Source organism: Notamacropus eugenii, chromosome 3 (genome assembly GCF_028372415.1).
Source record: "Notamacropus eugenii isolate mMacEug1 chromosome 3, mMacEug1.pri_v2, whole genome shotgun sequence".
Taxonomy (NCBI): Eukaryota; Metazoa; Chordata; class Mammalia; order Diprotodontia; family Macropodidae; genus Notamacropus; species Notamacropus eugenii.
The window spans coordinates 330479276-330506296 of record NC_092874.1 but is presented as its reverse complement, the minus strand read 5'-3'; the positions used below and the strand labels follow the sequence as shown (position 1 = coordinate 330506296).

Sequence of the window (27021 nt, the reverse complement as noted above, 5' to 3'; positions counted from 1 at the left end):
AGTTTGAGTGTGCATGTTATTCCTTTCTTGAGCCAAATATGATGAGAATGAACTTAACTTCACTTTTTCCCTCTTACCTCCCCTCTTTTTCCCTCCATTGAAAAAGCTTTTTCTTGCCTCCTTTATGAGACATAATTTGCCCCATTCCATTTCTCCCTTTCTCCTCCCAATATATTCCTCTTTCACCCCTTAATTTTATTTTTTTAAATATGATCCCTTCTTATTCAACTCACCCTGTGCTCTCTTTCTGTCTCTGTTTCTCTCTCTTGCTCTTTCTCTCTCTCTCTCTCGCTATGTGTGTGTGTGTGTGTGTGTATGTGTGTGCAGAAAATCCCACCAACTACCCAGATACTGAGAAAAGTTTCAAGAGTTACAAATATTATCTTTCCATTTAGGAATGTAAACAGTTCAACTTTAGTAAGTCCCTTATGATTTCTCTTTCCTGTTTACCTTTTCATGTTTCTCTTGAAGTCAAATTTTCTTTTCAGCTCTGGTCTTTTCATCAAGAATGCTTGAAAGTCCTCTATTTCATTGAATGACCATTTTTTCCCCTGAAGTATTATACTCAGTTTTGCTGGGTAGGTGATTCTTGGTTTTAATCCCAGTTCCTTTGACTTCTGAAATACATTCCATGCCCTTTAATCCCTTAATGTAGAAGCTGCTAGATCTTGTGTTATCCTGATTGAATTTCCACAATACTCGAATTCTTTCTTTCTAGCTGCTTGCAGTATTTTTCTCCTTTACCTGGGAACTCTGGAATTTGACTGCAATGTTCCTAGGAGTTTCTCTTTTTGGATCTCTTTCAGGAGGTGATTGGTGGATTCTTTCAATATTTATTTTGCCCTCTGGGTTCTAGAATATCAGGGCAGTTTTCCTTGATAATTTCATGAAATATGATGTCTAGGCCCTTTTTTTGATCATGGCTTTCAGGTAGTCCTATAATTTTAAAATTGTCTCTCTTGGATCTATTTTCCAGATCACTTGTTTTTCCAATGAGATATTTTACATTATCTTCCATTTTTCTATTCTTTTGGTTTTGTTTTATAATTTCTTGGTTTCTCATAAAGTCATTAGCTTCCAACTGTTCCATTCTAATTTTTAAGGAACTGTTTTCTTCAGTGAACTTTTGAACCTCCTTTTTCATTTGGTTAATTCTGCTTTTTAAAGCGTTCTTCTCCTCTTTTGCCAATTGAGTTAGCCTATTTTTAAAGGTGTTATTTTCTTCAGCATTTTTTGAGTCTCCTTTAGAAAGCTGTTGATTTGCTTTTCATGCTTTTCTTGCATCTCTCTCCTTTCTCTTCCCAATTTTTCCTCCACGTCTCTTACTTGATTTTCAAAATCCTTTTTCAACTGTTTCATGGTCTGAGACTATTGCATATTTATTTTGGAGGTTTTGGATGCAGAATCCTTGACATTTATGTCTTCCCCTGATGGTAAGCATTGTTCCTCCTCATCCAAAAGGATGGGAGAAGATATCTGTTCACCAAGAAAGTAACCTTCTATAGTCTTATTTTTTTCCCCATTTTGGGCATTTTCCCAACCAGTTACTTGACTTTTGGGTCCTTTGTCAAGAGTAGGATATACTCTGGCAACCTGTAAGATCTCAGTTCCTCCAAAGTGGCACAGTCAAGCCTGCACAGCAGCCTGGGAGCAACCAGAAACTTTTCTGCCAGAATCTGTGAGTAGTAGAATTCTCTCTCCACAACTGCCTCCAGTTCCACCACACCATCAGTCAGGGCTGAAATTCAGATCAGCTGCTCAATTTCCCCAGGGACTTTAAGCTGAGGACTCCAACAATGGATGCTGACTGCTCCCTGCCACAGCCACCACAGCTGCTGTCTCCCCTGCTGCTGGTGCTGCCTCTGCCACTGCCACCTGAGATTGGAGCTAGGGGGCCCCTGCTCCCTGTTGTCCAGCTGAAAAAGCCCTCTCACTGACCTTTGAAGCTGCCTTTGGCTCCTGTGGGTTGAGGGATCTGAGAACCTCCACTGCTGCTGGCGATTCCACCCCAAGGTCTGCTCTGGTCCTGCTCATCCCAATGCTGTGTGGCCAAGGCTGAGCTGCACTTCACGTCTGGTGCAACAGACCTTTCCTGTTGGCCTTCCAGGTCATCCTGGGCTGGAAATCTTCTTCATTCCATTGTTCTGTGGCTTCTGCTGCTCTAGAATTTGATGAGAGTCATTCTTTACTGGTATTTTATTGGCTGTGGGGGAAGAGCTAGAGTATGTGCATCTTTCTACTTCGCCTTCTTGGCTCTGCCCCATAATTTCAATATGTTGTGTCTCAGGGAATAGAGAAGCCTGAGGAGGGGGAGAAAGATAGAAAAGGCCAATTGGTGGAGCAGTTGGAACATACACAACATTTATTGATTATGTTGGCTGTCTTTTATAGCTGTGGTTCATGGTGCTCCCAAAAAGTTACAATAGTAACATCAAAATCGCTGATCACAGATCATTATAACAGATAGGACAAAAATGAGAAAGTTTAAAGTATTATAAGAATAACCAAAATGTGACACAGAGATGCAATATTGATCTTTTGTTATTGGAAAAAATGATGCTGATGGATTTGCTCAACACAAGGTTGCCATAAACCTTCAATTTATAAAATACACAATATCTATGAAGCACAATAAAGCAAAGTGTGATAAAATGAGGTATGCTTATATAGTGAAGATGAAAAGAGAGGTTGGGGCTAGGTTGGAAAGCCTTTCAAAGTCAAACAGAGGAATTGATAATTTATCCTAGAGATAATATGGAGACAAGGAGTGGCGGCATGGTCAGATCAAAATCATTTAGGCTGCTGTTCCCAGGATAGTTGTCTGTGGGGAGAGACCTGAGATAGGAAAATCAATTAAGAAGCCACTGCAACAGTCTAGGCAGACTAATGGTGGGTGAGTGAATAGAGAGAAGGGATTAGATGCAAATAAATGGCAGAATTTGGCTACTGAATGGATATATGGGATGAGGGAGATTTAGGAATCAAGGAAAATATTGAGTTGATGAACCTGGGAGAATGAAAAAATAAAAAAAAAGTAGGGCTCTCACAGAAATAGGGAAGTTTGGTAGAAGTTTTGTTTTGGACTTGTTGAGGTTGAGTCTGTCATATCTAATAGGCAGTGATATAGATACTGACAGTGACTGGATGCAGCATGAGTTCTTTTTAAACACCTAGTTCTTTCTAGAAAAAGTGACAGATTTGAGGACTTCCTCCAAACCTATCATTTCTATTACCTCTTTGTATTAATAGTAAAAATACTCTCCCAGGCTGTCAAATTTTGAATGGTTCCAAGTCCCTCTAATATGACTTGTTACCTGAATAAAAATCTCCACAACATACCTGACAAATATTCATCTCTCTTTTGTCTGAAGGACAATAATGAGAAGAAATTCACTGATTTTTAGATAGCAGGAATCCAGACTATTTAACTTTTCTTCACCTCTAATTATTAGGAAGCTTTTCTTTATATTGAGACTGCTTTTCTGTATTTTCTGTATTTCTGCCTTCTGGGTTGGGGAGAACTAGTTTAATCCCTTATCCATTTAATGGATAACCTCTCACAGAGTTGAAGCTAACTATCATGTCTCCCTTAAGTCATTTCTCCCCATATTAAACAAAACTCCCCTTCTTAAAAGAAGTCCTTCACCATCCTCGTCTGGATGTTCTTGGACTTGTTAATGTTCTTCCTGTAATCTAATTATTAGGGAGAAATTGTTTCCAGGTCTTTGCTATCACAAAGAAAACACAGTACTCCCTTTAGGGCAGAATTTATAGCAGTATTATCACCTACCCATACCTACTCTGCATTCACTGCCTCTTTTCATGAAATCTAGGAGTGCATTTACTATTTTTTTGTCTGCTAAATCACACTCTTAATACATAGAGCTTTTTGTCCACTAAAACCCAAGATCTTTTTCAAATAAATTAGCATTTCATTTCTCTTGAACTTTATTTTTTGAACTTATACTTATCTCTATTGAATTTCATCTTACTACATTCAGGCCAAAGTTCTAGCCTGCTAAGGTCTTTTTGAGTCCTGATGCTGTTATCCATTATGTTAGCTTTTTCTCCTAGTTTTGTGTCATCTATATACTTGATAAGTGTGGTATGTCTGCATTCATCCCAGTAACTGGTGAAAAAGTTAAACAGCACAGGGCCAACCACAAGGCTCTAGTGTGCCCTACTTGAGAAGTCCTTCCAAGTAGACAGCAAACTATTCCTGCCTACTCTGAGTTTAGCCATATGCATCTTATTATACTGTGGAGCACTTAGAGTTTAGTGAGACATCCAAGATGCCAAGGTCCTCCACTTCATTCTTGGCCATTGCCAAGCAGCTTGACTTTTATCTTGCTACCAGACTTCGATAACTCAGGAAATAAGGGAGAGGCTGACAAATTTGTGCAACTCTGCCTCATTTAAATCCAATTTCATGAACAAGATAAGACATCACCTGTGATGTCAGTGGTTCTTTTCAAAAATGGAAGACTAACAACAGCATTATTGTGGTTTAAGCCTCCATCTTTCAGTCTTGTCCATGATGCCCTGTGGCTTGTACCAAAATTTTACTTAATGTTAAGGTGTAATAAGAAGCAGTATATTACTTAATTTTTTAATATTCTGAAATTTATATTTTTTTACTCATTTACACTTATTTTCTTTCCCTCCTCCCTTTAGATCTTCTTAGAAAAGTATAAAAGTTTCATTTTTTAAGTTGTTTTTTTCTTTTTTAATTCTCTTTTTCAGTGGACAATTTGCAGTTGTGAAAAAATGCCGTGAGAAAAGTACTGGTCTCCAATATGCTGCTAAATTCATTAAGAAGAGGAGGACTAAATCCAGCCGGCGGGGAGTGAGTCGAGAAGATATTGAACGAGAGGTTAACATATTGAAAGAGATACAACATCCGAATGTGATCACTTTACATGATGTTTATGAGAACAAAACTGATGTCATTCTTATTTTGGAACTGTAAGTCATTTTTGTGTTGTGATTTCATTGGTGTTGGGTAGAAAAATCAAGTGGTTATGTTGAGAGGGTGAATGTGTGACTCTGATCTGCACTGGACTTCCTCCACAGCTGTATAAATGAAATGACATTCAAAGATGTTCTATTATCGCAGGTTAGAATTTGTATTTACCTTACACTTAAAAAACTAGGGTGTGTACTGCCTGCCAGGAAACGAGTGGATTCACATTTCAACAAATTGTACCCAACTCTTATCACATTATTTTCCCACCTGATTGTGAAGTTGGCAACAAAGTCTTTTCCAGGTTATATCATGTTCATCTCTGGTTATTATACATTCCTCTGTTTTCTCTTTTTTCCCTTTCTTGTCTTATAATTCTCCTTTTCCACGTAAACAGTTTTAGCTCACCTAAGCAGACTCCCCTGCTTTTGACCTCTTCATACTGCCTGAGCTAATTATAGAAGTAGATTTCACAGAAAGGAATTGTAAACATGACTAATATCACTTAGATATTATGATAGGACTTGAGGCTGAAAGCATTTTATTTATTTCCTCAAGCCCTACACATACAATATTGGGAACTGGTTATGGAACATACACTCCTATAATTTATTTTCTTGATTTAAACTGTCTCTTATTACCCAGTCTCCTACATGAGTGTTTCATTGCCCACTGTTCCCTTAAGCAGTCTAGAGAACAGTGCTTAATAATTGTTCTTCTGTGACTGTGAATACACATGCCCTGTATTCTCCAATGATATTCACAGAGCAAAGGATTTACAGCCAGTAGGCACCTTGGAGAGCATCACCTTCTATAACTTAACCCCTTTATGTTATCGACAAGAAACCTGAGACTCAGAAAGCTGATCCTATTCCAGGCCACACAAATGGTTAAGAGAGTAAAAAAGTAAATAAAGAGAAATATTAGATGATAAAAAAACAAAACCTTTGGAAGGAACATCAGTTCAAATCCTAGCACAGGCTAGGTAGGGATATGAATGAACATAATGCCCTGAGGAAAAGAGAATTTGTCTAAGAGGGTGAAAGAAAGGGTCTGTTATGAGATGAAAAAATCCAAGCAGGTCCTAACTAATGAGAGGGGAAATCTGGCTTTATATGAAAGCCAACTCAATTTTTGGCTAACAAGTAGTGTGGGTATTGACAGCAACAACAACAAAGGAGATTGTGTGTTGCAGTCCCCAGGTTAGAAGAAAGGAGCAGGTTTAAGATATGGTCAGCCAGGCCTGACCTCAGTAGAAGAGACTGAAGGGTGGATGAGGGGATGTGGTGTTGGATCACAAGGGAAACCTTGCAAGAGGCAGTCAAATGAGACGTGCTGGGATGCTGTGTGGAGAGTCATGTTTGCTTGATATCAGGAACTTGAGTAGAGGATTGAGATGAGTTCCACAGGGGGCAAACTTCTTTTGTCTATCTGTCTGTCTGTCTCTTCTTTTGTTTGGCTACTGTTCTTACTAAAAGAACCTTTTTTTTAAATATTTTTTTTCAATATGGGGGAAAGAGATAACAAGCTCATTCCCATGAGTTCTGTTAGTCCCAAAGGTCCAGAGCTAATATCCCCTCTAGGGAAAGAGATGTGAAAGGAAGGTTTGGATAGTTACGGAATTTGTCCCTACTTGTGTATGTGAATCAAGTATATGTCATACACTAGGATACCATATTTGAGAATCATCATGGTATAGTGGATAGAGAGTTAGCCTGAAGGCTGGGAAAACCTGTGTTCAGATCCTGCTTCTAACACATATTGTGGCTTGTGTGTCCTTGGGCAAGTCATTTGACTTCTCTGTGTTCTAAGCTCCAAGATATTGTAGAGAAAGGATGGATGAATGGAAAAAGCATTTCTGTGTGCCGGGCACTGTGCTAAGTGCTTTACTGGATCACTGGATCAAATGAGAAGGTGTCAGCTCATTGATAAAGTGTGCCCAGTGCCAATGAAATCACAGGCTTACTCTCTATCCCTTACGAAGGATATTGTGGGAAAGAATAAGAAGATTTAGACAAAAATATTTTCATGTCATAATGCTTTTTATCTACAATTGCATTATAGTTATAGCTGTTTTTTGTTTTTTCATCAGTCTTTTCCTAATATCCTCCCTCTTTTATAATATAGAAAAAAAAAAGCTCAGTCCAGTCAACCAATGTAGGGACCATAATATAGGGTTCTGCAGATGACAGAGTGCTGTGTAACCCTGGGCAGACCCTGGGCAAAAAACTTCTAGCTGCTTCAGTTGCTTCTGTTTCCTCAACTGTAAAATGGGGATAATAGCACCTACCTCTCAGCATTGCTGTAAGTATCAAACACAGTGTCCAGCACAAAGGCAGGACTTAATAGATGCTTGTTTCCCTTCTTCTATCCCTCTACCAAGAGAAGGGGAAGTATATTTTACTCTTTGTCCTCAAAGGCCAAGATTGATCATTATCATTAACTTGAGCTTAGGTGTTACTTCTTTTTACATTATCCTAGTTATTTTGTATATTTTTCTAGTTCTTGTTTCTTTTTTGCATCAACTAATTCAGGTCTTCTAGTGCTTCTATGAATTTTTAATGTCCATTTGTGGTTTAAGAATACTGTTTTGGCATAAAAATATTCCATTACGTTCACAGACCACAGTGTATTCAGCCATTTCCCAAACAAAGAGCACCTGCTTTTTTCTCGGTTTTTTTTTCTGACACAAAAAGTACTGCCATGAATATTTTTGGTGTACATGGGGCCTTCCTTTCTGTCTTAGAACTTCAGCTAGGCATTTGCTTATTATCTCTACACTGTTAATCTATAAAGCCTAGAAACACAATCATTATGCTCCTCAAATTATCCAATTTATATTCATTGATTTTAGGAAATCATTCCCCAAGTTGCCATGTTATGAGTACATTTTTTTTTTCTCATTATGTTGATCTCCAGTCCTTATTCAAACCTAAATGTGTATTCACAATTCAGTTTCAGTTATTTTTTGGTACGTTCTGTGTACAAACTGGATAGCATAATATTTTAAATGGTTAAATCTAATGAAAGTTATTTGAAGTGTTTGCCTAGAATAAACATTAAAAGGGTGTGGAGGAAGTACAGCAAGAATGCTTGCATTGGACTGAAGAATTAAACCTCAGACATGGGTTCCTATCTAGGTCTCTACAGAAAAAGTAAAGAGCATTTAGTTCTTAATGAGAACAGTCAGGCTAACATAACTTCAAATGTAGGGAGGCTCTGACAAAAGAAATCCAAAAAATATAAGCATATTTTCACCCAATCCTATAAACAGTCAAGACAGTTCACCCTTGCTTTGTACATGCCCCAGCCACCACTGTAATCCATAGGTGCTAGAGTTGAAAGCCTGCATGGACTCTAGAGAGTTGATTCTTTTTCCTTCCTGCTGTACCTGCACAGTCCAGGAAACTCACAGTATTAGGGAAAGACAAGGTCTGAATTTGTTCCTTCCCATTGTGCTGTTCCTTGTCAAATCTTAACTCTGGCTACTGTATGACCCAGAAGTTCTTTTGACTCTACCTACACACTACTCCATTGCTGCTCAAGATCCTGTAGTTCCTGGCTTGGTCCAGGATTTTATCACACATTTTATATCCTGGAAGCTCATCCAGAACTTTTTTGATCTTTTACATCCAGAGAGGAAAGCTATTATAGCAAGGGATAAGTTGGACCCCTTGACTTTGCATTCGGATAACAAAATTGTCAGGGATTTATTTTATTTGGGGGGTGGGAGGCTAAGCTTTTGCACTGGACACAGCCAAATTTAGATAGAACCTTGTGAGACAACAGAAGAGGTATGAGATTAAAGGTTCTTTATACAATATGTTGGGTTTGAGACTAAGTGATAAAGAAGACCTCTCCAGTAAAGGGAGGTTTGGACCCTCAGAAAGGAATCTTTATTTGGGAGGGGATGCCTGTGAACTGTGACAGTGTTATTTTGGTTTAATTTATAGGGACTAAAAAAGTTTTTAAAATTTAAGGTTTTTTTAAATTAACAAAATTATTTTCTCTCCACTTCTCTCCCAGTTTGGGGAGGGGGGAAGCAAAATCCTTGTAACAAATATGTATGTGAAAGTGAAATATTTTCACATTGACCTTTTTTTATGTAAGTCCTTTTTTTTTTTCTAATGAGAGATGAATATAAAGGATTCTAAGACCTCTATGTGATTTTTCCTTGACAAAATTAATTCCTTGTGAAGGGTTAAACCTCATTAATGAAGTCAACATAGATATGCCATTGTTCTGGGATTGATGATGTCTTCACAATGAAATATAAATGTTTTGCCTTGGGTAGTTGTTGGCCCTTTAATAATATAATACTTTTGAGGATGAAAAATACATGATGGCTAGTTATAACTGAGCTTGTCATACTGGCTTTTGAAAGGAGAACAAGAACTAGAGAGACATATATTGGGAGAATCAAAAATGAGATGGTCAGAGAGAAACTCATTAGGCACACACTGATTCATGTTCCCTACAGGGAAGTCTTGTATTCCTTCCAGTGAACCATGGGTATTAAGGTATCATTTGAACCCATGAGAGGAGGGAACCACATTGGCACCAAAAATGGCATCTCATAGAAGCAGTAGTGATGTGATGAGGAGTTTCTGGGTGAAGCCAGGAGTTACAGATACATTAGCTGGTAGCAGTGGGAAGGACATGACCAAGAAACAGGAGTTTTTAGACAAGAAAGTGGAGTTCCTGGATGAATGAATTCCTGGATCAAGTCCTTTCCCTTTTCACTTAGCACAAACTAATTCTGGTATTCCTAGGAAATTCTTCATTGGGAGCAAGAACTGGAGAGATATTTGCATGCAAATCCCATAAGATATGGCCATGTAAACTCAAAGCTTCTGTTCTGGGTCACCATTTATACCTTCATGTCCTTGCTGAGTCTGTGTGTAGTTTATTCCTCTCCTTTTCTTATCATGAAGATAAGGAGATCTAAAACCATACCTACATCTGATACTTTGCAGACTAACCCTTAGTGACCCCTTGTCAGAAGGATATTCTGTATCTTGGCTTGGCCTTTGTACAGAGACTCTTTGGTGTCTTATGTATTGAAATACATTTCAAGAGCTATCCTTTCAAATTTCCCCACATCTCAGAAGCAGCCATAAATGATGAGTTATTTCATTTGTTCATTAGGGGAAAAAAATCTCTATTTTTCATACCTGAGATGCTGGTTGTTGTCACTGTTTTAATTTGACCAAAGTGCTGAAATGAAGCCTGATTTTATGCCTTCTGAAATCACTGTTAGCCCCTCCCCACCAGTGTCAATATAGAAATCTTTCATTAAATCTGTATGTTTACGGGAGTAAACTAGATCATAGCTTTCTTTTTCCTCGGTAGGATAAAGTTAGTGCTTTGATTTTAAAGATGAGGAAATGGGGGGTTCAGACAGGTTAGTGACTTGCCCAAATGTATACATGTAGTCAGTGGCAGAGCTAGTATTCAAACCCTTCAAACCCTAGTATTCAAATCTCTTCTCCAAATCCAGCACTCATTTGTTGGATTACATGGTCTTGGGTTAGAGAAGAGGATTTGTATAGTAAAGGGAGAGAGTTAGAGATGTAGGATCATAAGATCATTCATCCAGAGCTGACAGATTAAATTGAATGACAGATGAAGAGATTTAGACATTATTTGGTGGGCAATAGGACGTAAGTAGACAAATATCTCAAATACAAAAATGTGTGTGAGAGTGTTCCGTGAGTTAAGTGCTAGGCAAGTAGGTATTATTATGGTCTACTTGTATTCATGATCTTTGGGATCCATGCAGTGAGACTGTTATGCAGGTGAGATTAAATGTCAGCAGCTGCCTTCTGTTAACTCTGTGCTTACCTAGACCTCTTTACTTTGGGTGTTTGATGAAGCTGCCTTAACTTGAATTCTCTTCTATAATTAGTTACTAATTGTGGCTCTGGATGCAATTGGGCCTTACCAACTGAATTTGACTCTAATGTGGGAAGAATTTTAAGAGACAGTAGTTAGTTTTGCATCCTTTTTTTTCTTCCCATTTCAGTTGAATATCCTCTCCTAATCTGATTCCTCATCTTGATATAAAGAATAGGTCCTTTTATGTTACTGAAATATGTTAAAAGGTTGGACTCTCTTAGGCAGTCTGATGAAGCTGATAGTTCTTTTCTCAGAATCATATTTTTTTAAATGTGTAAAGTAAAATACATGGGAGTTACAAAGGAAACCAATTGTACTGAAATATAGTTATCAAAGTATCTTTATTTTAAATATTTTATTCTCCCCAATTACATGTAAAAAACCCCCAATTTTTAACATTTTTTAAAAGTTTTAAGTCCCAACTTCTATCCCTCCCCTTCCCTCAGATGGTATGCAATCTGATATAGGTTATACATATGCAATTGTATTAGTCATTCAAAATATTTTCTAAGTAAGTTTATAGACCTCAGGTTAAGAATCCCTTATGTACAAACAACTTTGAAGTTCTTGAAGTTTATTTTAGTTTAAGCACTGGTAAGTCTTATGAGCTAGAAAAACTTGAACTTCCTCACTCTAGCCCACCATAGATTTTATACATATGTGTGTGTGTGTGTGTGTGTGTGTGTGTGTGTGTGTGTCCATTTTCTTTAGACCCAAGTAACTAAGTTGGAAGAGTCTCATCACTAAGTTGGTCACCAAGAAGTATATTTTTTGGCTTTCCTAATGGGCCTTCTCCTCTTCTAAGAAATCCACACAGATTATTAATTTAGGTAGAGAACAGTTTTAGTCTGCTTCATTGGAAATTATACCCACACAGATGAAATCACATTCTAAAATTCTGAATAAATGGAATTAAATAGAAAGTTTCATGTAGTAGATCCTACAGTCATGAAATGTGGGTTATGATCCCAGCTATTTTGCTAGTTAGCATTGTGACTAGATGAATTAATCTCTCAGAACCTCAGTTTCTTCATTTAAAAAAAAACCAAGGAGTTGGATTAGATAAACTTTGTGGACCTTTTCAGTACTCTAATTTAATTATAACCTTTTTCAGTCTTTTTTCCTGTCCCTTGTGTGCAGTTGAATGGGACTGAGGGCCGAGGGTGACACTGGGAATGTTTCACCAGAGTTCTGCTGTGAAATCTTAACATTTGGATATCTGCCTGGGTGTTTGTTGCTGCCTGTACAGATAAAGTTGTAGGCAGAATCTGATCCTGACTACTGTGCCAATTGTGGACATAAAACCACTACCACCACCATCCCCCAGATAAAAGGAGTTTGCCAATTCTGTGAATCTGTTTGAGCTGCTATTTGTCTAGCCTTGGCTCAGAATTGTGTAGTTGCATTAGAATACAACAGTTCTTAGACTGAAGCATCCAATTAAATAAAAAAGCAACCCATAATTGATACATGGATTGATACTATGTGGCAGGTACTTTGCAAGGCTCTGTGGCTACAATGAGGAAATTTAAACAGTTCTTGCCATCAAGAAGTTTAAAATGTATCAAGGGAGAGAGAGAGAGAGAGAGAGAGAGAGAGAGAGAGAGAGAGAGAGAGAGAGAGAGAGAGAGAGAGAGACAGAATACACACACTCATACGTACATATACACATTATGTATACATATATAAGTATATACAGTATATGTACAATATAAATACATTGTAACTTGGTGAAGCATATTTCACAATAATAACTAGTTACATTTTGTTAAACTCTACATAGTTAAACTCTACATACAAATTATACATTGATTTGCATTTGTAACTAGGGAACTCAGGAAAAAACCTTATGTAGGAAATGGCATTTCAGCTGAGTTTTGGAAGAACTTGGAGCTTCTAAGAAGTAGAAATGTGGAGAGAGTACAGGCATGGGGGACAGAAATCCGTGTATAAAGTAACGTGGAAACAAGATAGATTTCTGTATAAATGAAACAGCAGAAAGGCCAGTTTATCTGGACCACAGAACATGTGAAGGGCGGGCAGGGGTGCAGTTGGAGTAATTTATAATAAAGCTGGAAAGGTCATTTGGAGCCAGGTTATGATGGATTTGAAATGCCATAGTGGATTTTGCTTATAATCCTAGAGACAATATATAGCTACTGGAGTTTATTGACTAGCGGAAATAATATGGTCATACCTCTGCTTTTGGAAGATCACTTTGTTAGCTACATGAAGATGCTTATTGGAGATAGATTTTTGAGGGAGGGAGACAAAATTAGGAGTCTGTTATTATAGTCCAGGTCTCAGGGTAGGGGAACCTGCAGCCTCAGGACCACATATAGCCTTCTTGGTCCTCGAGAGCAGTCCTTTGACCAAATCCAAACCTCACAGAACAAATACCCTTAATAAAAGGATTTGCTCTAAAAGCTTGGACTCAGTCAAAAGGCCACAGCCAAGGACCTAGAAGGTCACATGTTCCCCAACCCTGGTCCAGGCTATATGAGTATAGAGAAGGGGGGTAGATATAAGGGTTGTTGTAGAAGTGGATTCAACAATACTTGGCAGTTAATTGGCTATGCCTAGTGTAGTAGCCCATGGCAGAAAAGTCAAAGATGTTTTGAGTCCAAGGTTAGGAACCTTTTAGCTACTCATTAAACCTCTTTCCTTTGGTTTCCCCTTCTGTCATTTACCTTAATAGCATTTGACCTCCATTCAGAATTGTTGTTGACTTATGATTTGTGAGGTATAAGTGGTGTGTATTGCCATGAAACTTAAATAAATTGACTCATTCCAATGAAGTCTGGTAAGAATTCTCAAATGAGTTCTAAATCACTTAAGTTTTCTTGTTGCTTTTTCAAAAAACATAGACAGCCAGGTGGCCTAGTGAGGAGACAAGAATTTATTAAGTACCTATCGTATACACTGGACTTTACAAATATTGTCTCATTTATTATTATTGTTGATATTTAATAATTAATATTATTATTAATTATTATTATATAATTATTACAGTAACCCTGAGAAGTTGGTGCTATTATTATTCCCATTTTACAGTCCAGTAAACTGAGACAGAGGCTGAGTGGCCTGCCCAGGGTCACACAGCTAATGAAGCCAGATTAGCTTTTCTTGAAGATCAAATGAGATTATTTTTATAAAGCATTTTGCAGACCTCAAAGTGTTAATAAATGTAGTAGTCGTAGCCATAGTCGTAGTCGTAGTCATAGTAATATGCATTAAACTATGACTTTGTGGAAAAATAATAATTTCTATCACTTGATACTCGTGGATCCCTTAATTTAATCACCTTAGTTAGCCATGGAGTTGTATTTAAATATGTGCATAGTATCAGTAAGCACAATGGTGTTCGGTATTATTAAGATGAAAGCATAAAAGTAAAGCAATCCTTGCCTTGAAGGAGCTCACATTTTCCAACAGTGATTTTGTTTTATTTTCTGAGGCCAAATCTCTATTAGTTAAGTAACGTTGGTCTTAATCCACATAACTCATGGAAATTAGTTAACCCTACTGCAATAATTCTCTCAAATTCATATAAACATATTTTGACATTATAAGTATAAGTTTTAAGGAGATCTGTAAAAGTCTTCAGCTTAATTGATTTCTACTTATTGCTTAGCAAAATATATCCTTTACAACAGACAGGCAGCATAAAAATGAATCTGTATTGTCCAGGATCTTACAAGGTGTGCTCTGCAATCTTCCCTCTAGACAGGTAGCATAGTGGATAATGCAATGGATTTAAGAATCAGAAGACTTGAATACAATTCATGCCTCAAGACACTAGCTTATTCCCCAGCATATACTCTTCTGCCAGTTACATTGGATTTCTACCAATTCCATGAATAAGACATTCTATCTCTCAGCTCCAGGCCTTCTCTCTGGCTGTCCCCCATCTCTGGAATGCTTTTCCTCTTCCACCCCAACTACTTTACTCCCTGGCTTCTTTTAAATCCCAACTAAAATCCCAGCTCCACAGGATCAAAGGAGAAAATAGAATAAGTGGGGGACGGGATAGGTTGGAGGGAAATATCTATTGACTATTATGAAAGTGTTTTGCATAACTACACATGTATAACCTATGTTGAATTGTTTGCCTTCTCAGTGAGGATGGGTGGCAAAGGAAGAAGGGAGACAATTTGTAACTCAAAATTTTAAAAACAAATGTTAAAAATTGTTTTTACATGCATCTGAGAAATGAGACATACAGGCAGTAATGTATAGAAATTTATTTTGTCCTACAAGAAAGTAAAGGGGAAGGGGATTAGAGGGGAGGGGATAGAAGGGAGGACAGGCTAGAGAAGGGATAATCAGAATGCATGCCATCTTGGGGTGGGAGGGAGGGAAGGGATGGGGAGAAAACTTGGGACTCAAAATCTTGTGGAAATGAATGTTGAAAACTCTAATAAATTAATAGAATAAATAAAATCCTACCTCTCACTTACTCCCTGGCTTTCTGTAGGAGGTGGGATTTTAGTTGGTATTTAAAAGAAACCATCCATCTTTTGATTATTTATAGATTATCATATATATATATGTACGTATATATAGAGAGAGATATCTCTCTATATATAGACATCTCTATCTGTCTATCTCTCTGTCTGTCTGTCTATCTGTGTATCTCGTTTCCTTTGTATATATTTGCTTGCAGAGTGTCCTCCCATTAGATTATAAACTCCTTGAAGGCAGGGACTGTCTTTTGCCTAGTGCTTAGCACAGTGCCTGGCACATAGTAGGTGCTTAATAAATGTTTATTGGAATTGAATGTTGGAAAGAGGGGAGTGTTGGTGACAGAGATGGAGTGGCGAAGGAAGAACATAATAATTTCTGTTTTGAGCCTGTTTATTTTTAGATTCCTGCAGGACACCCATTTAGACATGACCACTAGGAAGTTGATTATGTTGAATTCAAACTCAGGAGAGTAACTAGGAGTAGATATAGGGATATGCTTTTAAATTTTAACAACTGGTTCTTGGTGGAAAATGTATGCACAACACACTGTTAAGTTTATCTGCCTTATTATTATTTTCTCCATCACATACCTAAGTCTAAACAGTCAGTAGCACAATAATCAAGCCCTGGTTTTTATCATTTATTGAATTCTGAGATGTCAGTGCTTACACTGAAAATGTAATAATTGACTTTAATGAGCTGGTACAAGCTGCCTGTAGTGCATCATTGGCTAGATATATAGATCTAGGAGTCAGCAGCATAGAGATGAGGGTATTTACCCATGGCATCTGATGAGATCACTGAGACAGAATATGGAAGCAGAGAGATACCAGGAGAAAGAGCCCTGTGGTTCACCTACACAAGGGGGATAGGATATGAATGGTGACCCAACAAATGAAACTGCTAAGGACTAGCCAGACAAATAAGAGAAAATAAAGGATAATAATAATTGTTGTACTACAAACCTTAGAAGGACTTGCAAATAACTTGGGGAAATGGAATTCAAGATGGCCCCTGTCCACATGACAGATTAGAAACAGTCAGTACTTATTTATTCATTAATGTAGTGCTATAGAAAGAGTTCATAACCTTTTGGTATCATAAACCCTTTCGGCAATCTGGTAAAACATAGCTATGAGACTAGAGTTAGGGTTTTTTTTAAAATTCGTATTTAAAGGAAATATTAAATTTCTGTTAGTAAAATGAAAGATGTATTTTACCACTCAAGTTCACACAACCCTTGAAATCTCTCAGAGGGTTTATCCATTATACCCTTTTAGATTAAGAGCCCCTGCTCTAGAACCACCTTAATAATTAGCATGAATCAAAAGATCCTTCTAAGTATTGTATGTCTTATAGTATCTATTATCTTTTAATAAGGAAATTACAATCTTAGAGAATTCCAGACTGAATAATGCTAGATTAATTTATTTTTTATTGACTTTTCTTATTGGTCCTGTGGATATGTATTTACTTTAGTTAGTAATAAAATTGTTATGTGAGCTACAAAGCAAGAATTAATTTTCCTGACTTTTTATTGACCCTGCTTCACTTAAAGTCTTTTGTTTGACTTTACATCATTTTATGGAAGTTACTGAACCATAGATTTAGAGGTGGAAGGAACCTCAGCAGTTATAGAGTTCATTCCCCTTGTTTTATAGTTGAGCAAACTGAGGCCTACAGAGGAAAGTGACTTTCCCAGTGTCACACTACTAGGATTTATCTGAAATGGCATTTGAACCCAGGTCTTTCAGATTCTAAATTGAACCCAAGTCCACTATTCCATGCTACCTCCACCTGCATCAATAGAGGTAAACTGAACATGAACTAAATCAGAGATTGTTAGTGTTTTCAAATAATTATTATTTGCAGTGATGTAATCTAATTTCATTTTACCTCAAAAAAAATTTAAGAACCTATCATGCTCAACGTAATGTACAACACATTGATTCTCCAATTTCAGCCTTAAAACCATCAGGGTGGGTGAAAAAAAATGTTCATTGGCTATTTCTTTTGGGTAAAATGGGAGATGAGTGACATTAAGCAATAATAAAAGCAATAGTAGTTAAGCCCAGCCAATGTTAAGGTGAGGGTTGGGGTGTGGATGAGAAGAGGAGCAAGGTAAGGCTACATCAGCCAGGGCGAGGTACAGCAGGCACTTTAGGGGCCTTGAAACTGCTCTAGAAGCCTAAAAAGCCTCTGCCAGGTCAGCACTGGTCTCTAGTGATACCATTGGTTGAGGTTCACACCTTGGCCAGTATAATCACTCCTATAGATCTAAGAAATAGGCAGGATAGCATAGTTTCAGGACCTGTCCATAACTATTGTGAGGGTCAGCTTGGCATGGAAGGAAAGGGAAGGCAATGGTGTTTCTTTATGTTCCAATATCACAAACATGCAAGCTATATTAGAACACACCTGAAATACCATAATCCCACATGCTGGAAATGCTTTGTTATGCATAATGCTGACCACAAAAATGGGCAGACGATGAGTATACACGAAATAAACTGAAGATCTGAATGTTTTTTATTACCTGATAGTACCATATCATAACAGAATTGGAAACAGGTCCTAGGTTCTGGGCAATGATTTCACATTGCTTTTTGTCAGTAAGATACTCAAGTCCATGTTACACTTTTTATTACAGATCAGTGTGATAATTTCCTTCTTAAAACTAGATTAGAGGGATAGGAAGTGGTGCAGTGGATAGAGCACCAGCCCTGGAGTCAGAAGGGCCTGAGTTCAAATTTGGCCTTAGATACTTACTAACTGTGTGAACTTGGGCAAGTCACTTAACCCTGATTTTCTCAAAAAAGAACCCACTATTAGATGAAATAGGAGCAAAAATTAAGGAGTTGCTTAAATCTCAAGAGGACAAGTCCAAATAATAGACTATGCCAAAACTAAGTAATTTTGAAAAGCTGTTTTCTATTATAACTATCTGTATACTGCTCATTTTACATTTCTAGTCTATCACTTTTCTTCCAAGAAATGGAAAATATGTTTTGTTAATCCTCTGCAATTGGAATAGGTTCTTGTAGGGACTCTCATTCTTAAAGCCATCACATTTTCACTTATGTCATTGTAGTTATTGTAGAAGTAATTCTGGTTCTGCTTTCTTTACTCTGCATCAGTTCATACAAGTATTCCCAGACTTTCTAGAACTTTTTCCTTCATTATTTCTTTTTTATTATTATTATCATTAATTTATTTGTTTTCAGTTTTCTACAAATATTTCCGTAAGTCTTAGATTTTCTCCTTTTTCCTCCCTCCTTTCCCCCCTCCCTCCCTAAGAGTGGGTTCTACATATACATTCTTATTAAATGTAAGGGGCACTGACCGCCACACCATCTGGGACACCACACTGATGGACATCAGGTAAACTGAGTCTGGAGCAGGGAAGGGTGAACAAGATGGCGCTGGAAGGGACGGCCCCACCCCTGGTTTGTTGTTGTCAGTATAGTTCCAGCTTGTGTTCATTACTATAGCTTCAGTTTTGTTTATGTGTGTTACCATGGTTCACTGGGCTAGCTGGCAGAGACTATATAATCAGAGTGCTTGCTTGAATAAATCGGAGTTGCTTCACTGACCCGCTCTCCCGCCTCATTCTCTTACTCGCGAGCTCTACAGGAGGACGAGCAGCCTGCTGGCCAGGCATAAGACTTGCTCCTCTCGGTAAGCTATGCTGTAACCATAGCAACTTGGTGCCCACCAACATGGGGCCATAGCAACTTGGCGCCCACCAACATGGGGCCAATAGCAACTTGGCACCCACCAACGTGGAGCCACAAGCAGGGAGGAAGGAGCAGGAAGCTCAGCCAAGGGAAATTAGGTCCCTTAAGAAACTCAGCCGAGGGAAATTAGGTCCCTCAGGAATCTCAGCTGAGGGAATCAGGTCCCTCAGTCCCCACTAAGTGAGTCAGGCTCTCCAGAAGCCTAGACAGTGTACAGGAGCTATCAGGACAGGGTCAAAGGCCGATACCTGAGCACGACAGGAGACAGTAGCCTGTCTGCCTCACCGAGTCCTCCAGAAAGCGGATCCGAGAAGCGGACGCAGGAGAAGACGCGTGCAATTCAGCTCAGTGGGATGAGGCGTAACTGTGAGTAAGATTGAAATGGGGCAAAGCTCACAAAAGTTGAGTCAGGGTCAGTACACATTCTTTCTATATAACATGCTGAAGAATGTGTTCATAGAAGACAGTGGCAAGGCAGTGCAAATGAGAACATTCATCACATTCTCATAGACAACCCCATCAGAGTCAGAGAGTAGTACAAGGGACAATAGCCCAGAAAGGCAGCCAGCACTCATATATCTAAAGTTAGAAGAGAGATGGAAGAACAGACAATTAAACACATTTCCACATTGCTTATATTGCATAGAAGAATTAAAATGAATGGGAGAAACTGTGGGAAAAATCAAACCAAAACAAAACATAGCACAAGAGAAAATATCCTGCTTCATTTTGCGATCCAATTCCATAGTTCTTTTTCTGGATATGGAAGGCGTTTTGCCTGAAGAGTTCACTGGGAGTGTTTTAGGTCCTTGCATTGCTGTGAAGGGCTAAGTCTACCAGAAAAATTCCTTGCACACTGTAGTTTTTACTATGGGCAGTGTTCTCCTGGTTCTGCTCCTTTCACTCAGCATCAGTTCATATAAGTCTTTCCAGGCCTCTCTGAAGTCTTCCTGTTCATCATTTCTTATAGCACAATAATATTCTATTACATTCATATACCACATTATTTCTTAAGTATGTAATACTAGACCATCATATTCCTTTAGCAGTTTGTTCAGCCATTGCCAGCTGATAGATACTAACATTATTTCCGGTTCTTTGTTAAAGCAAAGAGGGGCTGCCATAAATATTTTTTGTAGGGAAAAAAAGGGTCATTTCTCTCTTTGACCTCTTTGAAGGTCATTTAAAGGCACACTATTCTTAGGTATTCTTAGTCACACTATCTCCAGAACAAAAGGTATATGGGCAGAGTTTTGGGATATAGCTCCAAATTGCCTATCGTCCCATAGATACTTCAAAGATTGTCACTTTATTTTTGGTTATCTTTGCCAGTCCAATAGTTGTTAAATAAAATTTCAGTGTTTTAATTTGTATTTCTCTTATTATCAGTAACTTTGTAGCATTTGTTTACTTTTCTTTTAAAAACTGCCTGTTAATGTCTATTTACCGTTTACTTATTTAATTTCTTTTACTGAGATTGAGCTAAGTTCTATATTGTCCTTTTAATCTTGAGCATTTTATTTTTTCCAAGCATTCATTCATTTGAATTTTTGAAATCTTGTTGATTTGGAGAAATAGTTTCCAATAATACCTTTATTTCCTCTTTTTCTGTTGTTAAATTTTTCATTTTTAAATTTTGAAAATTTTGATTTTCTCTTCTTTTTAAAGTCAGATTAATTAATAGTGTGTCTTATTTATTTGTTACCTCCTCAAGAAAAATTCTCTTTTTATTTATCAATGCTTTTCATTTTTTTTTTCAATTTTGTCTTCATTTTTAGATGCTTATTTTGGGGGTTGTTGTTCAGTCATTTTTCATCATGTCCAACTTTTCAGGACCTCTTTTGGTGTTTTCTAGACAAAGATAATTCAGTAGTTTGCTATTTCCTTGTCCAGCTCATTTTACAGATGAGAAACTGAGGCAAACAGGGCTAAGTGACTTGCCCAGGGTCATACAGCTAATATGTGCCTGAGGCCAGATCTGAACTCACAAAGGAGAGTCTTCATTCCATGCCTGGCACTCTATCCACTGTGCCCCTTTTTTTGTGATTACTACTCAGTTTTTTATTTGTTACTTTGAGATGTGGTGGGGGTGGGAGGAGATTTTTGTTTTATGGTCAATTCATTTATCTGTTCTTTCCTCTCACGTTAATGAAAATGTTTAGTGATATAAATTTTCCTGTAAGGGCTGCTTTGTCTCCATCTCAAAAATGTTGCTGTGTTGCCACATTGTACCCCAAGTATTCAGATGCTATACTGTTTGGTGCTATGGTATAGATTGCTAATTCATTATCTTTGGTGGCTATAAGCATAAGTAGTTTCCCTGCTTGTGTATTTTAACCATATCTATTTTTACTGTTACCTTGCCTGAGATCATTGTTGCTCCTACTTTTAAAAAAAAAATCACCTGTGCCATGATATATTCTTCTCTAATCTCTCATTTTTACTCTGTGTACATTTTTTATGTTGCAAGCAGGTTTCTTGCAAACAATATGTTGTTGGATTCTGCCTTGTACTTTATTCCACTTTCCTCCTCTATTTGAAGGGTGAGTTTATCTCATTTACAATTATGACAGTCATAAATGTTTTTTCAGTCTTCTTTATCTTGTTATACCTTTTCTTCTTTTTGTCCCCTGCCTCCTCTTTACAGAGAATTAGAGAATGAAGAAATAAAAAAAGAGTGTAGTCCACATTAGAATAGCCAAACGAAACAGTCATCCTACTCCTGCCCCTTTTTTCTTCACCCTGACTTGACTATTGATTGTTACTCTTTATTTCTACCCTTTACATCTCTCCTTTTGATCTACATAGGAGCAGCTAGGTGGTGCAGCGTATAATGTGTTGGACCTGGAGTGGGGCAGACCTGAGTTTAAATCTGGCCACAGACTCTTAACTAGCTGTGTGACCCTCATCTATAAAATGGGCTGGAGAAGGAAATGGCAAACCGTTCCAGTGTCTTTGCCAAGAAAACCCCAAATAGGATCACAAAGAGTCAGATGTGACTGAAACAACTGAATGGCAATGATCTATGATCTACATCTAAAATTGAAGTTTGTTTTACTTGGGATTTATTATCTCCCCAACTCTACCCTCTTTATCTTAAATCCTGTTGTTTCTTCTTCCTGTTGATAGGAGTCTTGTCCCCACCTACTTTATCCTTATTGAATTTAATGTATTCCTTCCACAGATTCTTTGTGTGTATGTGTATGTGGGTGTATCCAACCATCCTTTTCCTGTTTTAAAAAAGAGTGAGGCTCATTTCATGCCCATCTCCCTCCCTGTCTTCTTTGTATATAATTTGGTCTGAGGGTTAGTGCAAATAATAAATTGCCTGAAGTGCTTGCATTATTCAAATTCATACTTCATATTTTTAGAGATAAAATGAATATAATTATTTTATATACTCATAATTTTGAACAATATGAATTCAAGTTTTATACAGGCATCTATCTTGCAGGGTTATTGTCAGGATTAAAGGAAGTAATATTTCTGAAAATCCCCGAATACAGTCTCTAGAACATAGGCAACACTATACAGATGTTGTTCTTTTCCATTCCTCTCTTGTCTCCTATATTTAGTTTTCCTGTGTCTGGTCTTTTTTTTCCCTAGGAATGCTTAAAAGTCTTCTATAAAGGTCCATTTTTTCCCTGTAGAGGATTGTATATTATGTAGCATGAGTTATTTGTGGTTACATGTCCCCCTCTTTTAAAAATATATTACCTTTCTAAATATCATGTCAAGATTTCTGTTGCTTTGTGATAGTTTTAACAAAGTTCTGACTGTGGTTTCTTGGTACTTTTGGTGGTTCTGGGTCTTCTTTCTTTTTTGACTGCTTGCATTATTTTTGTCTTTGACCTAAATCTTGTGGATATTAGCTGGATGTTTTAGTTTTATTTTTGAAAGTGAATGTTGAATTCTTTCTATTTTCACCTTACCCTGTGATTCTAGATGATATCTAGAATTTTCTTTTTATGAATTCTTAAACTATTATATCTAGCTTTTTTTTGTCTTATGTTTTGCAGAGTGTACAGTCATGTTTTCCAAGTCATTTGTTTTTGATAATAGATACTCTACATATTTTAATTTTTTTAGTCTTTTTACTTTGTTCTAATATTTCTTGTTATTTTGTGGAATCATTAAATTCTTTATCCCCATCCTATTTTTTAAGGAGTTCATTATTTGGCTAAGGTCTTCTTCCTATTCTAAGCTATTCATTCTACTAAACATTTTTCTTTAAAGAATGGTAATTTCATTTCTATTTTCAATTTTTACCTTTTCCTTTATTTCCTTCAGCTTCTCTTAGAGTCCTTGTGGCCCAGCCTTTCTTTTCTCTGTCTCCTTATACTTATTGTGGAGTTAATCTCTTCCGGGTTTACCTTTTAGGTCTTTCTTCACACTGTGACTTCTTCAGTATATTCAGAGTTCTCATCTTTATTTTGAGTTTTTGCCATAAGATTTTGTCTCAGGGCCAGGCTCTGCCCCCTCCTAATGACTTAGATGAGATAGGCAGGAGCCATTTGATCAGCTCCCCTCTCTCTGTTCTGCTATTGCTGTTCTGGATGGAATGAATTGAACTAGTTTGAACCTTTTGCCACAATTTATGGTTTCCTCTTTTGCTCTTTGTGGTAGCCCAACCTAGGTTCTACCCTTGGTCATGGCTAACTCTGCCCCCTTCTCCTTATCCATCCCCTGTTGTGATTCTGAAGGTCCCCACTAAAATATTGGAGATGAGGGTATTGGAGGCGAACCCTCTTGGAAGCTGCGCTGTTGCACAGGCATGTAGACACAGCACTAATTCTCTTTTCTGCCATGGCAGCATTGTCTTAAGGGCTCACTGACTAGCCCCATCACGTGAGGCACACTGAATTTTCTTTGTTTTCTTCTTTGGCTTGCACAGGAGCGCTCGCTTTCAGTCTCTTGAAGTGCCCTGGGAACCTTTTCACTGTGCATTGGCCTACCATGAACTAACTCTATCCCCGATGGCTGCTCTTACAGAGCAGGGCCTAGATCTTACTGGATTCAGGCCCAGTTGATAGGAGCTCATATGGGCCCTTAATTCCTCATATGGGCCCTTACTATCTCTTCTGTTGAATAGCCAGAAACTTTTGGCAGACTTCTGGCAATTCTGGTCTAGAGAGAGGCTCTTTTTTTAAAAAAAGTTAGTTTATTTCTTTTTAGTTTTCAACATTCATTTCCATAAGTTTTAAATTTTCTGCCCCTCCCTCTTCCTTTGGAATTGTTTTGGGTTCTTGCATTGCTGGGAAGGGCTAAGTCTATCAAAGTCAGTCATAGCACACTGTGGCCATTACTGTGTACAGTGTTCTCCTAGTGCTGCTCACTTCATTCAGCATCAGTTCATAGAAGTCTTTCCAGGTTTTTCTGAAGTTCACCTATTCATTATTTCTTATAGCACAATAGTATTCCTTTACAGTCATATACTGCAACTTGTTCAGCCATTCCCCAGTTGATGGGCATCTCCTCAATTTCCAGTTCCTGGTCACTACAAAAAGAGCTGCTATAAATATTTTTGTATATGTGGGTTCTTTTCCCATTTTTCTAATCTCTTTGGGATACAACCCTTGAAGGGGTGTTACTGGGTCAAAGGGTATGCACGGTTTTATAGCCCTTTGGGCATAGTTCCAAATGGTTTTCCAGAGGGATCAAATCAATTCACAGCTCCACCAACAATGAATTAGTGTTCCAACTTTCCCACATCTCCAACATTTATCATTTTCCTGTTTTGTCATGTTTGCCAATCTGATAGGTGTGATGTGGTACCTCAGAGTTGTTTTGATTTACATCTTATTGGCATTTTTCATGTTCTCTCAGGTATTGCTCCATATGTTATTTCTTTAGATCTTTGTTGGGGTTTTTGTAGAAGACCTGGACTCATCTAATACCTTTCATGTTGCTATCTTTCCTGGATGATCCTATTCTTAACAGTGTTAACGAAACAGGGATCACCACCCCAAGGAAGCTGTGAAAAGACTACCATGCCCTCATCAAAAAGAAGGAAGCAGATTGATAGATATTCTCATTACACGTGATAAATAGGTTAAAAATTCATAGGATAATCTTAGTATAAATTTTTTCTCACTTCACAGAGTGATAGAAAAGATTGACAACCAATAATACTTCTGGTTTTTTCAAGTGGAATTGAAAGTCATTTGTCTCCAGATGGAGCCTTGAAAGGGGAAAGATCCAAGAGCAGTTTCAAAGGGCACTCCATGGGCCATATTCACATGCACTTAACCAACAATATATTGACAAAGATTTATTTTTAAAACAGAGATGTTTATGATAGTGATTCACCATCACTGCTGACAGATGTTATAGTAAGGTTATCTTCAAGGAATCCCGCCTGATCAAAGCAGATTATAAAATGAAATGTTGGAAAGGGTACAACAGATGGCATATTGCAAAAATGTAGCATCTACTGGCTATCTTGAAAGAAACTATGTGGTAGCTAGAATTATATACCAGAAGCTTGGTATCTTTTATAAACCAATAGATGACAGATTTTGCAAATATAAACTCCAAAATATCCTTGAATATTCAACAGGTAAAGTATTTGGAACTAAAGCATCATTACAGACTATTCTCCACACTCTACCCAGGTATAATATGGAGCCATTAAAAAAATATGAACTACATTTTTTCTATATACATATATAGCTTTTATTTGAGAGTATCTGTGCTTGTACTAAATGGGCCTTCCTTTTAGGCCTTCCCTCCTAGGGAGATGAGTGGAAGGTTACATATTTGTAGATTTATAAATTCTAATATGGAAATAAACATATTAATGATCTGACTTTCCTACTATCAATCTAACTTGCTTGGAGTACTTTATAAATTTGTAATTTCTAATGCTATATTAGAACTTGAGAGAATTGTACTTTGAGTATTTTTTTTTATGTTTGCATCACCCAAATGACTGTGAAATTATGCATTTTATGTGAGGTATTCCTGAAAGTTGTATGTCAGTCAAATCATTTTAGAAATAATGATGTCACCATAACAAATATTCATGTTCAACAAACTTCATGGAATGAATTGTATAACAATTTTTTCTTCCAGAAAAAATTAAAACTATAAAAACTCTATGGGAACAGGATGAAGTAAATATCCCTGTTACCCTTTGAGCTACAGAAGTTGTCCTGAATATACTTCCAGTGATTCTGTAGAAGATGAATTCACATCTTGCTTCTCTCAGGTACAAAAAGCCCTCATTTTATACAGCTGTGCAGAAGTACACGGTTCATGAAATATAAAAACATAGCAGGAAAATGACTTGTTTTTAGACTAAACCCTATCAGAAGCTAAAAACAAGAATTGTAGGTGATGTCAGTAATAGTTAAGATAGTTGGCCCTCATATGACCTTCCACACACTCTTTATCTTCTCTGGACCTGAGAGAGGTGGATTATATTGCTTCTAAGGGCTCTCCATCTTCTCTAAATCTGTGATCCTATGATGACCTCGGGATTTTTGAAGTATTTAGTGCATCTCTGTTTCACTTCATCATTACAGAAAACAAGATGAGATGTCCTTAATGCCAGTACCCAAACCAACTTTGCTCTTTATGTAGATTTGACTTGCTGTCTGTAAGATCCACACACAAAAAAATGATTAGTTTCTCACAAATACTACTAAGACCAGTTCATTAAGCCCTCTGACCTTTCTTACATTTTTATTCACAAGTGTAATTTCAGGGACTATTATGGTTATACTTGGCAGCCTCTGTGTTAAATATCTCATCTTTAACAAGGAGAAAAAGTGCCCTTAGCAATAGTTTCAGTATTTCACAATATTGTCTATTCAGGCATTGTCCTGGGAAATAAAACTCTATATATGTCTCCACCTAGTTCTTCATTCCTTGACTATTCAACTTAAAAGTGGTTCTTTGAGATTGGTAAAGTGGATATTTGTGTTGACTTAAGTGGTTTTGTTTGTCTGATAC

At 37.4% G+C, this 27021-nt stretch overlaps 1 protein-coding gene and 1 pseudogene across 8 annotated transcripts in view; one reads left to right on the top strand and one right to left on the bottom strand.

Annotated features, from left to right (window-relative positions):
• Positions 1-4324, bottom strand: part of LOC140531130 (dihydropteridine reductase pseudogene) — a 97816-nt pseudogene extending 93492 nt beyond the window's left edge.
• The window catches only part of DAPK1 (death associated protein kinase 1), a 232659-nt gene that overhangs the window by 115193 nt on the left and 90445 nt on the right, over positions 1-27021 (top strand). For 6 of the 8 annotated variants that reach the window (XM_072596956.1, XM_072596954.1, XM_072596958.1 and 3 more), the window contains one exon: positions 4744-4965. In XM_072596956.1, coding sequence (XP_072453057.1) covers positions 4744-4965 — 222 coding nt within the window. Of the gene's footprint in view, positions 1-4743; positions 4966-15252; positions 19432-26139; positions 26276-27021 lie in introns of those variants that run through there. The other 2 variants (XM_072596960.1, XM_072596959.1) reach the window with 2 other exon arrangements.